This window comes from Peromyscus eremicus, chromosome X (genome assembly GCF_949786415.1).
Source record: "Peromyscus eremicus chromosome X, PerEre_H2_v1, whole genome shotgun sequence".
NCBI lineage: Eukaryota > Metazoa > Chordata > Mammalia > Rodentia > Cricetidae > Peromyscus > Peromyscus eremicus.
The window spans coordinates 1,998,989-2,016,942 of NC_081439.1; the positions used below are offsets into that span (position 1 = coordinate 1,998,989).

The 17,954-nt window shown below is 38.4% G+C and overlaps 1 protein-coding gene across 1 annotated transcript in view; it reads left to right on the forward strand.

The window, feature by feature from the left end:
• The window catches only part of Slc9a7 (solute carrier family 9 member A7), a 172,348-nt gene that overhangs the window by 93,831 nt on the left and 60,563 nt on the right, over positions 1-17,954 (forward strand). The window contains exons 4-5 of the mRNA XM_059250629.1: positions 5,880-5,956; positions 8,784-8,896. Coding sequence (XP_059106612.1) covers positions 5,880-5,956; positions 8,784-8,896 — 190 coding nt within the window. The remainder of the gene's footprint in view (positions 1-5,879; positions 5,957-8,783; positions 8,897-17,954) is intronic.

Here is a 17,954-nt window from a genome sequence, read left to right on the forward strand (position 1 = left end):
TGTCAAATGTTTTCTTCTGGTGCTGTCTGTCTTGTTGCATTGAGATAGGGTTTTTCATGGAACTAGAAACTTACTGTTTGGCTAGGGTGGCTGACCAGCAAGATCTCATGAGCCACTTGTCTTCTGCCTTCCAATGCTAGGGTTACAGGAACACACAGCTGTGCCCAGATTTTTCATGTGTGTTCTAGGGATTCAATTTCAGGTGCTTGTACTAGCAAAGCAAGAGATTTTACCCCTGATCCATCTTCCCAGCCACCCCCAGCCTTTTGTTTTATGTGGATGTTGCAGATCAAATCCAGGTCTTCATGCTTGCATCAGGAAGCACTTTATAGACTAAGGTGTCTTCCTAGCTCTTGTACTAGTAAATTTGACAAGTGACATGGGCAGATTCACAAATAAATAAAACTGACGAGATAATATAGAAAACCTAGACAGCTCTATATTAAACAAAAAACTGAATTAAGAATTAAAAACCTACTACAAACCTTACATGGCTTTATTAGTGAACTCTACCAAGCATTTAAGGAGGAAATAAAATCATCCCTGCAGAAATTCTTTCAGAAAATAGAAGACAGAACACTTTTCAATTCCCTTTAGGAGAGGATGCCTGCCCAACAGACTAGATTTTCTGTCAAAGCCACTCCTTGGTTTTAAACCATTTATGGAGCATCAGCTAGGTACAGTGACTCAACATACTTATTTCTGTTTATATATCTATATGAATTTTCATGGAAACTATAAGAAAATAATGATGGTTGAACATAGACACAGGAGTTAACTCATGATTCAACAATTAGTTTATGATTCAAAGTCCCTGGCAAACATATTAGAGTATGAAGTTTAGCTCTTAGTAATGGTACTCCATAAGTACTTCATGAATTGAAGATAGAGACAGTGGCCTTTTAGCTACCAGTCTAGTCAGTCAGAGGTAAGGAGGCTGAAATGGAGAGATCCTAGAAACTGCTGTGCAGGACAAGGGCTGCCTCATTCATTCACAGTATGGAGACTGGAGGAACAAGAACAGTTATATGCCTAGTACAAAAGGACTAAGGTCAAAGTCAAGGTCAAACAAGTGTTCCTTTCATAGATCAAGTGAGCCCTCATTACTGCATCACTCCTGGGACAATAGAGGAACATCAGAGGGCTGGGCTGCTGGATACCTGAGGAACAGGAGGCTCTCTGATTCTACACACACATTTCAGAATGTAGGAAGGTCCTGCAATTCATTGATGTTGAAAACACTCAGAATGATTAGTGCTGTAGGTGAGGGTATGCAGTCTATATAAAACTAAATCAAAGCTAGGTCTTCTCTGTTGAACTCCAGGTCCAGGGTTGCTCCTTTGTGCTACATTGCCTCTAGATGCAGGTTTTCTATCTAAAACATCCCAAACATACACATTTTCCAAATTGTTTATACAGTTGTCAAAGTAATCTGAATCTTTGCATCATTTATTGACCCATAATAAATAGGAAATGGTTATTATAGGTATAATATCATTTTTACCCTCAGCGGAAAATTTGGGAATTTTTCTTTGGATCAAATGGGTGATGAATAATTCATTTTAAATAACTAATCTTAACATACAATCAAAGTCATAGTTGCTTTAAAATGAAAGCAAATCATAGTTTATGAAAGCCTCTCTAATGGTTGAAAACATTTTGGAAGAACCTTCCCTTCATCAGCTCTGTTTTCTTAAAAGAAACCCAAATAAGCTTTGTCTGTTACTATTTTAACTTGTTTTTGACACTATAGTCTTCTGTGTTACCAACCATTAGTGTTTTTCTTTCTTAAACAGTCCTTATAAAGTCATCAGGTAAGTGGTTGATATTGTGCTTGCCATCTTTGATTGTATCTATTGTTGATTAAATGGGTAATAAATCTTTTACCATTTAATTGATGGTATATGAGTAGATACATTTGGATCATTTGATACATGTATGTTCTGTACACCTCTGCAGACACTCATCTTTTTTCTACCTTGAAAAAGTTACTATTGGATTTGCCCTTGATTTTGTGCCACTGTTTGTGTTTATAGGGCACTTGTATTGGGAAAATCATCTAGACAACTTTTTTGTGACCATCTCACACACATATATGCACACATGCACACACATACACACATACACACACACACACACACACACACACACACACACACACACACACACACACCACAGATGATGGGCTTGGGAGAAAATTGCTTCCCCAGCAGAGGAATGTAAGGTTGAGAATGGTACATTACTAACTGGGATGTCCAATGGATTTCTCCAAAAGTGAACCTCATTCTGGTCTGTTCTGGGCTTAGATTCTTGAAGGCTTTACTTGGGCATGCCACTATCTCCTTTTGTTCCCTCTGCTTGTCATTCTGTGCCTGAGAGAGAAGAGTAGGGACCAATCATGACTATATTGTAGACACATAAAAAATAGGAAGAAAGGTCTAGTGTTTAATTCAGTAACTCATGTCCTTCCCTTTTCTTCACAAAGCAGAGTGGTGGAAATTGAGAAAGTCATGCACCTGAAGTCCAGAGACTGGGTCTCCAGTTCCTGGTCATAGTTTTGTAAACCATGTCATAGAACCTTAGATTTTTCTCATGTAAGATGGCTCAAGAGCTGGATATGGCAGCTCATGCCTATAATCCCAGCACTGGGGAGGCTAAAGCAAGGGACTTCTACTAGTTTAATGCCAGCCTGGGCTACAGGGTGAATCCCCCTGTCTAAAGAACAAAACAGCAACTAATAATTTAGCTCATTGGTAAAGCACTTATCTAACATTCACAAGATCCCAAGTCAATCTCCAGTATGGCCAAAACAAACAAACAAACAAACAAACAAATTAGAATGAAACCCCACTGGGTTGCTGTGAGAATTGGATGAGCTTGTATTTATGAAAATACTTTGTGTATTATGAAATGTGCGTTTAAGTGCTTATATAATATGCAAGCCAAGTGGCATATCTTTTCAAAATAAAAATTTAGTTCAGTAGGTTTGAATAAGAAATGAACAATTTGTGTGTGGTGGAGAGAGGAAAGATTGAGATTCTGTAATATATTATGAATGCATTTTTGTAGATTTACATTTCTGATTTTTGTGCTTTAGCTAATATTATAAATGTCAATTCATCTAATCAGTGTTTCTATTAGCCCTGGGAATAATTGCCCATAGGAAAGCTGAGTGTTCCTACTCTAGTTGGCAGTGTGAACCTGGGAGAATGGAGCCTAAAAATGAGACAGACTAAAGTCTCATGCAACAGCCAACTTTATTAGAGCATCAGATAATTTATGTTCTGAGGGTTAACCTGCTGGATAATATTATGCTAACTTGACACAAGCTAGAGTTATCTAAAAGGAGATAACCTTGATTAAGAAAATGCCTCCATAAGATCCAGCATAAGGCATTTTCTAAAGTAGTGATCAATACTGGGAGGGCCCAGTCCATTGTGGGAGGGGCCACCCCTGGACTGGTGGTCCTGGACTCTATAAGAAAGCAAACAGAGCAAGCCAGGGGAAGCAAACCAGTAAGCAGCACCCCTCCATGGCCTCTGCATCAGCTCCTACCTCCAGGTTCTTGCCCTGTATGAATTTCTGCCCTAACTGCTTTTAATGATGAACTGTTATATGGAACAGTGAGCAAAGTAAACCCTTTCCTCTCCAATTTACTTTGCTCATGGTGTTTCATTGCAGCAATAGTAACCTTAACTAAGACAGTTAAGCAAGGTCACATGAGCAAAGTTTACATGACTTCAAGCTATATACAAATTCAAGGATAGGCCATGCTTGGAAAAATTTTTTTGAATAACAAAAGTAAGATAATGGATAATCTGAAGTAAACCCACTCCTGTTTACTACACCTGGGAGGGGCACAAAAGCACATTCCAAGAACAAACCAATGTTTAGAAGGAACAGAGGTCACAAGACTCTTGTCCTGTTTTCTTGGAGTTATCTCACAAGCTCTCAGAATTCTTTTCACACAGCTCCATTCTTAGACCATGTTCCAACACTGAGTACAAAACACAAGTGTGTATGTGAGATTGCAATTTATATATGGATATGTCATCTGAATGGCATTGGTCCTAGCATTTCCTCATATAAGCCCTTAATGGAACTTAAAAAAATCATTATAGCTTGGTGGTGGTGGTGGTGGCGCATGCCTTTAATCCCAGCACTTGGGAGGAAGAGGCAGGTGGATCTCTGTGAGTTCAAGGCCAGCCTGGTCTACAGAGCTATTTTCAGGACAGCCAAGGCTGTTACACAGAGAAATCCAGTCTCGGAAAAACCAAAAGAAAAAAATCATTATACTTTTATTTACTTTGGATGCCTGCACGTGTGTATGTAAATGCATGCATGCTGTGATGTAGAAGTAGAAGTCAGAGGACAACTTGTAGGGAGGGTGATGGTATCAGTTCTCTCCTTCCACAGTGGAGGTCTCAGAGATTGAACTTGGGTCATCAGGATGGTGAAAAGTGCCAAAACCTACTGAGCTATCTTACCAGCCTCTTTAATGGTGGTTTAATGGGAATTACAGTTGTTATTTTTGAAATCTAACCTCTACCCCCAAATCTTGCTGTATAAATGCAATAGCTTAAAAAAAAAGACTTAAGACAGAGTCAAGTATAATATGTTCATGCTCTGTTCAGGCAGCATCTTCATGTGGTGACTGTTGGCATGACATGCCCTTGAAGGATTCTCTTCTGAGTAGTTCACTTACTGAGCAAGTCATTTATGAGCAGTAAATATTCTTTTTGACATCTGAGCCTCAGAGGGGCAAGCATTGTGGAAAGATGAGAAACAGGATCTTGGACCCTTTGAGACACAGGGCAGATGACAGCTGCAGTCCTTTGCTCATATGGCCCGGTGCCACTGTGCTCTCTTTTCCTGATGTTGCTCAGCTGGCATTCTGGGTCTTTGTTACCTTTAAAAATAGTGGCTAAGGTTTTGATGATCCTTGTTTAATTAGGGTGTTTGGAGGATTTTGCTTGTCTGTTTTTTATTAAGTAGTTCTGAATCTCAAATAGGAATTGCTTTTGCCTGTTGGTAAAAGATCTTAAGAACAGGCATAACCTTCCTCCACCCACATCAGGAGACCCTATGGACCTGTAAGAAGTGAGTTTATGTGCATATGTGTTTGTGGTGTTCATTTTGAAGGTAGCTTTTGAATATGCAGAACCCCATCAAAGGGATATTGTAGTCTTGCAACTTTCTGAATAATCACTACATTTTAACATTGGTTGTAAGCTTTTTCTGTACAAACTTGATCATCTTGAATTGAATTCATTGCCATTCTCATTTCTCCATTCCCATCTCTATTGTCTGTCTTTTTCAGGCTCTGAAGAGTAAGCCAGATGAATATAAGGAAATATCTCAAGTCCCATGAACATGTATTTAGGAATCAAATTAAGTAGAAAGTTTCTCAGATGACACTTTCCCATTTATTTGTTTCAGGCTTACATCTTAAATGATCTTCTAAGATTCCACTAGAGCAGGAAATATATATATATATATATATATATATATATATATATATATATATATGTGTGTGTGTGTGTGTGTGTGTGTGTGTGTGTGTGTGTGTGTGTGTGCATGTGTGTGCATATACATACACTTAATACAGTTAATTATAATTAGCCAGAATTGTTTTGTTTGAAATGTATCAGGTTCTTGGTAACTTGCTCAGTGATTGACAGTGCAGAGGATATTTTAAAATCATGACGTTTAAGGCTGAATAGCATTATTTGTGATTGACTACTGATATTACTAGATATATAAACAGTATAGCATACTAGGTTTTAGAGTCTTTTAATGTGAAGTTTTTGTTTATATGTTTGATTTTTTTTGGCTTGCTGACAAGAATTACTATAATCCCTATTTATTGTTTCATTCAGAGACACTTTTTCAGAAATCTTGGATCGATTCTGGCCTATGCCTTTTTGGGGACGGCTGTTTCCTGCTTCATTATTGGGTAAGTGATTCTTTGTTGTATAACCAGTCTAACATACTACCCAAAGGAATGAGATTCACCAATATGGTGCACAAAGCAGGATTTTAATGTTGTGTGAGGATGGCAGTTAGGATACAGAGTTATCCTTTCTAGTATGGTAGTTGTTAGCTACATGTGTGCATTAAATTTAAATTAAGAATGATTAAACTGAACTAAAATTACTAGATCATAATTTCTTATAGCATTCTCTGATTAAAAAAAAAAGAACCAGTGCCCCTTATTCTAGGGCTGGAACAGGAAACTTACATGAAGATGGAGCATCTTTTAATATCAGAAAGTAAGGAAATGCTCAAAAGACAGACAACCATAAAGATACAAGACATGTCAAAGTAACCCAAAAGCCAACCTGGAAGTTCTCACCATAGACAGAGCCCATAAGTGGCTGAAACATAACAAAATAAATAACTTTCTATTAGATTATCATATAGAGTATAAAATAAATATTCCTGAGCCCATACATAGATGATTTAATGAAGAAATAAATGAGAGACACATTTCAGTGGCCAGATTGTAGAAAGTGTTATAGATACATCCCTTCAAAGTGGTAGAACTTAGTCACACCATCCCCAGATCTTCATCCCAACCTAGCTTTGACTGTGGGCTGTATGTTGTAGCTTCTTATAAAGAGTATGGTGCAGAAAGTAGGGGAAGAAGAGAGTAGCTGAAAAGTAGAGAACATGGAAGATACTACAAGCCTTGTTGCTATTATATATCCTTGAGATTTGTGCTAAGAAGGGCACTTTACCTCCCTGGCCATTTACCCCAAACATATCACCTTTGTCTGGAGAAAAAGCCAAAGAAATCTCAACTGAAGGGTACCCTGCAAACTTTCTGATCAGCATTGCTCAAAATTGCCAAGGTCATCAAAAACAAGTAGTGGATGAGAAACTGTCACAACCAAAAGGAGACCAGGAGATTTAATGACCAAATGCCATGTGGTACCTTGGATGGGATCTTGGAGTAGGAAGGTGATATTTTAAAAAATGCCCAAGCAAATCTGAATGTAGTAAGAACTTTAACTTTAAAAAATTAGTTGGAAAGCTGAGAAAAAGGCAAGGCAAGGACCTTCTACTCTATTCTTTAAAAGGAGGGTCTTGGAGTTTCTCTTTAATGAGGTGACATATCACTGAAGAATACCAGGTTCCATGCATTAATGATGATGGGAAGCAAGATGGAGGTAAGGCTGTCAGATCAAAATGTACCACCTAGGTCTAGGATTTTAGTAAAAAGAAATGGAGAAGAAAGTCTTCTTTCAAGAAATATTTGAAAGGTATGACCATGAAAGAAACCTTTGATAAGCAGTGAAGCGCAAATCAGATCTGTTCCATAGAGTTGTCATGGATTGAAATTGAGCTGATTGGAGCAACACCTGAAAACATACTAGGCAAGCATTAAGTTCTAGCTAATTCTTCTCATAAGGATTCCATTCTGCAGTGCAAACAATTCTTTTACCCCCAGCTTAGCCAATCCACTGCTCTAGTCACTAAATACATAAGGGAAGGCAGTGACATGGTCCTTACCATCACAAATCTCATTAAATGGTTGGCTTTAGTGTACATGGAGTTAATTCTATGTTATTTTTATTCTTTTAACCCTTGCAATTGCTGTTATTACTGGTACATGCACACAGATACATACACACATGTGTAGTACACTGTAGGCTGTTTTTCAACACTCATTGCTGTTTCTAATTATAATCTGCCACATAGGTAGTTTGCTCCAGGCAGGCTGAAATATTGAACTTGATGGTCCCATGTCACATTCTGTCCACTGTGAGGGGTGCTATATAGCTAGCCTGCCTCACCCAAGGAGGGCAAGAGGCCAGGTATGTCAGTGGGGACTACTATTAGGACATTTCAATAAGGTTGTATCTTTACCTTCTTTACACTACTTCTTGATGGAGATATTAGTAATATAAGTCTCTCCAGCTTTACCCAGCCCCCTAATTTTTATGACTTGAGATATACTATCTTACAATTCTACATTTGTAGTGATTTATTATACATTATTTCAGGCTCTATCTTCCATTCTCCACTATCACCCAGTTGCTTAAGATCCTTTAACTTCATAACTCATCAAAGACCATACCTCACAGCTGATATAGTTGTTAATGAGAACAACTTTTTTTTTTTTTTTTTGGTTTTTCAAGACAGGGTTTCTCTGTGTAGCTTTGCACCTTTCCTGGAACTCACTTGGTAGCCCAGGCTGGCCTCGAACTCACAGAGATCCACCTGGCTCTGCCTCCCGAGTGCTGGGATTAAAGGCGTGCGCCACCACCGCCCGGCTGAGAACAACTTTTAAGAATGAAATCTTCAGGGGCTGGGGATGTAACTTAGTTGGTACAGTTTACCTAACATGCACAAAGCTTTGTGTGGTGGTCGTTTATATCTGTAATTCCACAACTTGGAAAGCAGAGGCAAGACAATCAGAAGTTCAGGGCCATAATTGAGTAGATCAGAAGTTGAGGGTCATCCTCTGCTACATAGCAAGTCAAGGCCAGATTAGTCTACATGAGACTCTCTCTCAGCGCCCCACCCCCATGTGCACACACAAAAGCAACAATTGGAAAAGAAATACTCAGATGCTTCTGCAAGATAATAACTACAAAAACCATTCCTTAGTGCCAAAGTTCTATTTGCCTAGGTTTCTGGTAAGTGTCCAACCGTAAAAGCTGCCTATTGCTTTCCTGAATCTCCCTTAAAGTACGATGTTCTAATAGCACTCTGTTATTATGTTTATATGTCAGCAAGATTTTTTTCCCTGACACTGTTTGCCTATCATCTTACAGAAATCTTATGTATGGGGTGGTGAAACTCATGAAGATCGTGGGCCAGCTCTCTGATAAATTTTACTACACGGATTGTCTCTTTTTTGGAGCAATTATCTCTGCCACTGACCCAGGTAATTAGACATTTGGCTTGATCATTATTGTTATTTAAATCTTATGAAGTTCAGAGCAGTCATTGACCTTTTTTTGCAGTAGAGAGACTATGGCATTAATAGATGATAGAGTAAGTAAATAGTAGTTAGATCTAACAGACTTGCTTTCTAAGAGAAGTATATGTTTACTTTCTGTGGTGGTTTGAATAAGATGTCCCCCACAGTCTCAGACACTTGAAAATGTGATCCTCATTTGCTAGTGCTGTTTGGAAGAGCGTAGGAGATGTGGCCTTGTTTGAGGAAGTACATCACTGGAGGTGGGCTGTGAGAGTTTTAAAAGCCTCATGTCCTTGTTAGTTCACTCTGTGCTTGTGGTTTAAAATGTGAGTTTTCAGTTTTCTCTAGCTACCACATTTAGTACTTGTGGCCACGTGGAGAAGCCATAATGGTAGTAGACTCTTATCCCTCTGGAACCTTAAGCCCTAATAGACCCTTCCTTCTACAAGTTGCCTTGGTTATTTGTTTATCATAGTGGTAGAAAATTAACTAATATACCTTCTTACTGTTTTTATTTTGATAAAATGCACAGCATGCAATTTAGCATCTTAATTTCTGAGCATATGACTCAGTAGTGTTAAGTATTGTATCATTCAGCAACTAATTTCTTGAACTTTTTAATCTTTTTTTTAAAGATTTATTTATTTATTATGTATACAGAAGAGGGCGCCAGATCTCATTACAGATGGTTGTGAGCCACCACGTGGTTGCTGGGAATTGAACTCAGGACCTCTGGAATAGCAGCCAGTGCTCTTAACCACTGAGCCATCTCTCCAGCCCAACTTTTTTATCTTTTATAACTGAAACTCTAAACTCATATAGCAACAACTGCCCTTTTTCCTTTATATCCAGCTTCTTTCAACAATCATTCTCCTTTCCGCTCTATGAATTTGACTGCTATAATTTCCTTGTGCATGTAAAAATCTTACAGTATTTATCATTTTGTCACTGGCCCATTTCACTTAGCATCCTGCCCTGTCAGTTCATCCATGGTGCAGCATATGCCATGATTTCCTCCCTTTTGAGGTTGAATACTATTTCATATTTTGCTTATTGAATCATTTGTTCAAGAACACTTGAGTTATCTCTATCTGTATTTCCCTCTTGTCTTTCACTTTAGAATGACTAATGTAGACATATTTTCAGACTTGTGTCCTTTTTCAGCATTTTGCCTTCACCTTCCATTAGGAAACATACCATTTGGCTTGAATAATGATTTTCCTTTATGGAAACAGTTGTATTTATAAACATTTTTGTGCAGAGTTCGTACATAACTACCATACTGTGATGTAATTTTTGTAAATCTCTTACTTTGTAGTTTTCAATTGTTAGATGAACCATTTCCTAAAAGTGGAGTTAATGTATAGCCCTTCTCCCCCACACCTCAAAAACAAACAAGATGGCTTGACTGCAAGTTAGAATGTATAAAGCAAAGCAGGGGGCTGGAGAGATGACTCAGTGGTTAAGAGAACTTGCTGCTCATGTAGAGGACCCAGGTTCAATTCCCAGTACTAACATGGTGGCTCACAACCATCTGTAACTCCAGTTCTAGGAGACCCACATATAGGGAAAATACCCATACACATAAATTTTTAAAATCCTCCCAAAGTATCAGCTATTTCTTTTTCTAATGTCAGTTATTACAAGTCTTCTCTCCATGTCTATATATTCAACTCACTGCAGATCAAATGCAGTTTTAAAAAACTCCACATGCATATATGTATTCATGTGTATACATATATATTCCTAAATATAATCACTTGAGTCCGTATAATGTTACTCATATATATGTTTTCAGGGCTATGAAAAACGAGACCATGAATTTGAAGGAAAGTAGGGACGGGTATTTGGAAGGAGGAAAGGGAATAGAGAAATGTTGTAATTAAGTTGCAATCTCAAAAATAAACAAAAACAATTGCACATGTACTGAATGTGTACTTTTTTTCTTGTCTTATTCCCTAACCAATATAGTATAACAACTATTTACATAGCATTTATCTTGTACTATTACAACCAATTTAGCTATGCTTTCAAATGCAACATGGTACACATAGATTTTATATACACACATCATTTTACATAAGGGACTTCAGCATCCATAGATTTTGGTGTTTGTATGAGGAAGTTCCTGGAACTGATTCCCTTCAGATAATGAGGATTGACTGACCATACATCTTAGAAATAATTTAAGGAGAAAGGATTGGTCTAGTCCTCAAAATGGAGGTATAAAAATCTCCAAGTTTCTGTTATTGCTTAGATGTACAGAAGCATACTTGGGTAAAATACTCTCTAATATTCTGAACAGTAATAATCTTAAAGATAATGGTAGTTCCTACTTGACCATGCCTCTTAGGGGTCCTCTAGATTAATGTTATTCCACAGATCTTTCTGCAAATAATGTTCTATATTCTGCTTGCTCAGTCCATTATGATAGCCACTGATCATGTGCTGCTACTGAGCATTTGAAATGTGGGGTACTGCAAACTGAAGAACTGAGCTTTAGCTTTCATTTAATATTAAACAATTTAAATTAAGTGACTTCATATGACTAGTGATTACCACATTGAATAGCATGGTGCTAGTCAGTTGTGTAGTTCCAAAGAATCTCAGTGTTCCAAAATACAGTAACCTTTCTTATCGTCATATATCATCATAGACACTCTAAATGAGTATTGAAGGACTGGCTGCTTGAGACAACTTGGTTTGTGAAAAGAAGATGAGATTGTGGAGTCTTAGCCTTAGAGTTAAGCTCTTACTGGGCCAGTCACTGATCAACTGGTTTGGGCCTACTTTCCCTTCTCCCATTAGCATCCTCATCTATAAAGTAGAAGTAATGGTTCCTGTTTCTAATGCTCTTGTGAGAATTAAATGCAACCACACATGCAAAGCACTGAGCATAACATTTGCTGATTATGTTGGTCTCTGTGCACATCTGACTCAGGCAGAGTGTTCTGCTTTCCTAATGTTTGTTTAAAAGATAAATAATAGATCCTCACTACTCAAGCATGCTTCTAAAAAACACCCTGAAAGGTAGCTTTATTTAAATGCTAAGCTGTCTGTGACTGTGTTTCGAGGAGAATTTGTTGAGGAATAGATTCTTCAGAAGCCTGAGAAAGCTGTTTACACTGTCTGAACATATATTACTATTTATGTTTGTGTGTAGCTTTATTATTACCATCTTATTAGTACTATCAACAGTAATATGAGGTGAGTGTGATGAAGATTACAGATACTGTTTTCTGAACTATTAGTGTTGCTTTAGTTAATTGGATAAAAGCCCATTTTTCCAGATTACCTATATAACTGTTTATTTTCATATAATGTGTCTATGCTATGTTATAAAATAATGGAAGGCATTGCCATATTACATCATTTTTAATTGGCCTCTGAAGATTGCCATAGTAAGAGTTCCATGTAAATAAAAGTTCAGGAAACTTAGAAGTTTAAACTTGTTAGACATTAGAACATTAACTTTAACTGCTTTTTGAATGGATAGCTTTTGAAATGTAGGATGTTTTAAGTGTATTACTAGCCTCCTAAAAATCTGCTGTTGGAAAACTGCCATAAAAGAGATTGAAACTTGAGTACAGAGTTAGAGGATGGTACTAGAAAACAAACAACAAACAAACTAAAAAGAGGCCCGTTTATGCTTACAGTGAAGTATGACAGTTAACCTATGCATTTTACAAAACAGAATGTTATTCACCGGGCAGCTGAGGATGGAGGTGAGAGAACCAAGTCTCAAATCCTCTTCCCTGAGGATGAGGTGGGGCTGTTTATAGGATAATGGAACAGGGTAATTTAAGATATGGGGAAATGTGGCTGGAGGTAAAATAATCAGTGGTCTCAACACATGTATAATCAGTCTTCATGGGTCTTCATGGAACACATGTTCAGAAAATGGTAATGCTAATATGATGTGAGGGAAGACGAGGTACCTGTGAAAGCCCAAGTGAAGACTTGGTGGTATCAACAAAAATGGCCTTGAAGTTATCCCTTAGGTTGCTGCGATTATTGTAACCCTCACATCAGAGATATTAGCTACACAAAACTAGTGTGGGGGTGACTAACTTATAATAATATAGTTTAGTTGTATGAATTCCAAAATTAGTTATTTTAAAACTCAACTGAGCCAGTAGTGGTGGTGGTGCATGCCTTTAATCCCAGTACTCAGGAGGCAGTCAGAGGTAGGCAGATCTCTGAGTTCTAGGCCAGCCTGGTCTACAGAGCAAGTTCTAGGACAGCTAGTACTTCACAGAGAGACCCTGTCTTGAAAAAAATCAAAAAAGAAAAAAAAACCCTCAACTGAAAGCAAGTAACTAAGTGGGGGTGTGGAAGGGCAAAATCACAGAAACCAGAGTAAAGTGTTGGTGGGGGGATAAATGGGAATTGGCCAGTTGCACTTGCTTGATTGTTTGCTTTTGGAGACAGAGTCTCATTGTAGACCAGGATGACTTAGAACTCACTGTGTAGTGCAGGCTGACCTCATTACTGCCTTGACCTTCTGAATGCTGGGATTACAGGTGTGAGCTACCACAACTAGCTGTTTGTTTAATGATCAGATTTGGGAGTTTGTTCTCCTGTGGAGTCTTGGAGACTGAAGTATTATTCTTTTGATAGTCCTCAAAATGGCTCTCAGGAGAGCATTGAGATGCTTTTGAGCAGCAAAACACACATATTTACAACTCTATCACTCTTTTGATAAATGCCCACCTGATGATTATGGCCCATTGAGCAAGGAGTTGGTTTTAAGGGGACTACTAGATCAGATTGGCTTCTTGTTCCTAAGCAATCAAACACAATTCTAGTATGGAGTGGTATTGACTGACAGGAGAAAAAAAAAGAGCTTCTTATCCCTGATTACACTGTACTTAAGATATCAATCTTTGGTTTTCTCATTGAAAATGGCACCATATATGTGGGAGCAGAGCCCTCTCCACTTGTGGTTGGTAACATGGGATTCTTATTTCATCTCTTTAGATGGTCATTTTAGATTGATCTGCCATTGAGGAAAGAAAATGTAGGATTCTATCTTCTCCTGTATCTGTAGGCAGCTTCCAGAGAAAATGAGTGCTGTTTCTTCCTGTGACTGAATATGAAATGGTTCCCCTAGTCTTGATTTGTATGTCCATGCATGTTTGTAGGGGGTTATGGAGAACCAAACTCAGAGCACACTAGGCAAGTGCTCTACAATTGAGATGCACTCCTAACCCTGGTACCCTTTATTTTAATCTTGTTTCTTATGTACACCCCCAGAGTCAATCAGCATAGCAGATTTTTAAAATCTGTGATCCAAATTAGTTGTCCAAAACTAATTCTCTAGTTGTACCACCCAGTTGCTCACCCTTTGAGATGTGTTTCCAATATGCCACCTACCTGGTCATTCTTCCTAAGACCCCTTTATAACTCTTCAAATTAAGTCTATTTTGTGTATAGTGATATGGGTACTTTTATAGTGAGCATTCACAAATATTAAATGGTATTTCATATACAAGTGATGTGTTCAGTTGAATATTTCATATACAAGTGAAAAGTCAGTTGAATGAACAGATCAGGTTATTAAGATGTTTTGTCTTCTTCCTATGTGTGCCAGCTATTCTGTGATTTTTAAAGGGTCCTGCTGAGGTGGGATAGTCTTGTTGCATACTGTATTAGTCAGCTTTGCATCACTATAGTAAAATATTGGAAACAGTAACTTAATAAAGAGAAATATTTTTTGTTTGTTTGTTTTGTTTTGTTTTTCTTGAAACAGGGGTTCTCTCTGTAGCCTTGGCTGTCCCGAACTTGCTTTATAGACCAGGCTGGCCTCCAACTCAGAGATCTGCCTGCCTCTGCCTCCTGAGTGCTGGGACTAAAGGCATGTACAACCACACCCAGCTAAGAAATGGTTGATTTAGCTCACAGTTGGGGAGGTTTGGGTTGAAAATCAGGTATTCCCAATTGGTTTGGCCATCTGATAAGTGTCTGGGATGGCAGTGGTGGGGGTGCATGCTTTAGCAGGTGGTCATATCTCAAGCCAAGAGCTCAGAAATGGTGAGAGACTAGGGTCCCCCACAACACTAATTGAAGCCCCACCTTTCAAAGATCCTCAGTATCTACTAATGTTGCTTCTTAGAGGACCCACCCATTTTATGTGAAAGTTTGAGGGACATTCAGATTACATTCAAATAAGGGCAAATCCCTTCCTTTAGAGGTGACTTTCCAAGCCTGTTATCCCTATACCATTCGCTTTTGGATGCTGCCATTTCCTGTGGATATTTCCCCACTGTGGTCAGGCATAGACTTGCACCACAGAGTTCCTGACATGCTTTATAAGGTAATAGCAGGAATAAAGAGGAGTTAAGATTCGTATGAGTTCTATGTAACTGTCTGTTGTTAAAGGTTGTAGACATGCTTTCATTGTCGTGAGCAATTAATGATGTATTGTTTTTACTATTAATAACTATAGCATTTTAGGCAAACCATGTTTAAAAGTCAGAAAAGCTTTTTGAAGTTATATAGTATAATCCTCCACTTTGTCAAATGTGATGGATACTTTTAACTGCTCACTGATTGGTTTAAGAAACACTAGGGCTGGGCGGTGGTAGCACATGCCTTTAAACCCAGCACTCTGGGAGGCAGAGGCAAACGGATCTCCATGAATTCAAGGCCAGCCTGGTCTACAGAGTGAGTTCCAGGACAACCCTACAGAGAAACCCTGTCTCGAAAAAGAAAACAAAACGAAACAAAACGAAACAAACAAACAAATACTAGGGCATTAATAAGGAATACCTTTGAGTATGCCTGTGAGGGTGTTTCCAGAGTAGATTAACGGAGAGGGTTAAGACATGCCCTGAATGTGGGTGGCACCACTCTGTTGGCTGGAGTTCTAGACTGATTAGTCAGGGAAAAGAGGCACAGTCAGCTAACAACAGCGTTCATCTCTCTTTGCTTTCTGATTGTGGGCACAATATGACTAGCCACCTCATGCTCTTGGTAACATTCCTTCCCAGCATTGACGGACTATATTCCATCAAACCATGGGCCAAAATAAATCCTTCCTTAAGTTGTGCTTTTCAGGTCACAGGTATGAGAAAAGTAACCAGTCCACCAAATCTTTGGACTTTGCTGTGTGCTGAATTCTTCAACAGTTGATGGCTGTTTCATGTCTTCTATTTGCCCCTTCACATTTAGCTGCTGCCCTTTCCTCTTTCTTAGCCACAGAGGCTGACTTATATGGAACATGTCAAAGGTTCCTTTGCTTTCTGGTTTCCCATTGGATTTGTCTATAGTGAATGCCACTGGAAGGAAAATGGAGGTACAAGAGTCCTTCAGACCAGTTATACCTCTTCATCTGAAATAACAGCTCCTATCAGGGGATCCAGTCCATACAACTCCAGGTTCTGATAACTACTCCTTGCTCTTGAGCCTTCAGACCTGTAGATGAAAGTTCCCTGGTTTTGGCTTCAAGTACTGTCTTCTCCCTTCTGTTTTCCCTGTACTCTTCCCACACTTTTATAAATAACCTCCTTATAAGGCTCTTTTTCTTGTTGTTGGTTTTTGTTTGTTTGAGACAGAGTTTTTCTGCTAAAGTTCTTCTTAGTTTGCTGTTTGAGTGTGCCATTTGTTTCCTTCTAAGACCCTCTCTGACTGATAGAGTCTGATGCCCTGGATCTTCTGCTTCTAGATTGCCAAGCTTAGATACTGTTCATTTTTATTTGCTTCCATCAGTCTTGAGTCCTGAATCCCCGTGTAGCTGATGTGGATAGAGCCCCACCCACAGCAGTCCACAGTGGGCATATGATATAACTGAGGAATGAAACTTCTCTGTGTCATCACTGAGATTTGGGGGATTTCAATACTGAAGTACAGAGCAGCCCATGCATTGCAGAGTTTGTTTTCTTACCCTTACCTGAGAGAAATGGTAATATTAGCCTCCTCAGAGGGTTTTATAAGAACTGAATTAAATTACAAAATGCTTAGCATGGTATCTGCTTTATGGTAAGTCATCAGCATTCATGATTATTACTGTTAATTTTTCTCCAACAGCTGGATTTTAAAAAAAAAAGCAATTCTTATATACTATATAATGGTAAAGTACTAGAGTCAAAGTTTTGCATGAGGAGCCATAAATGTAGTTCATGTAATAAGTTAACACAGAACACAACTTTTTAAAAGTCCTATCCCTAAAGATTTCCCTATTGTGTAACCTGTTGCATCAGGTTGAATGGAAGAAATTAACTTTGTGTTTTGAGATAACATCAGTGTTGTAAGAACATGTCCTCTAAGAAGCATTGCTGGCAGGCATGTAGCCTGTTCCTACTAGCTTATGCCATGCATGATACAGAGGATATTCTTCAAATCTAAATTAGTTGTTTATTTTTGTAAATGAATTAAAATTTTTGAAAAAGAAAACATGTTGGAGGGCATGTTTTTTTTTTTTTTTTTGTTTTTTTTTTTTTGAGATGTCCTTTAGTCCCTAACAAGAATAGAAAAAGCAGGACAGCAAAAGAAAAAAAAACACCCATAAAGGAAATAACAGACTATTCCAGCAGGAGCAGTGAGGCTTGGATACAAAAATAGCACCTCTGCAAAGGAAAAGAGGGGGTGCTGATCATATTGACTGCTATGAAACCCAGAAATTTCCCTCCAGTGTTTACACACTAAAGTAAGGATCCCACTTGGAATAAATATCATTAGCCTATATGGTGACACTTGAAACTTGAGAGGGACATTTAATGTTCAGATTTACTGCTGAGTACAAGGAGACTGAAGGAGGGCAGAGGCTGTGTGAGTGATCTAGGTTATGGGGGCTCTCAGAAATACCGGGAAAATGACTATCAAGGTGATACAGTGGGTAAAGGCTCTTGTACAAGTTTAGCAACCTGAGTTCAAAACCTGGAATCCTTGTAAAAATGGAAGGGGAGAACTAACTCCATAAAATTGCCTTCCAACCTCCACATATTTGTGTGACACACAATAATAGTAATTTTTTGAGACAGAGTTGTACTATGTAGTCTTGGCTGGCCTGAAACTCATTGTA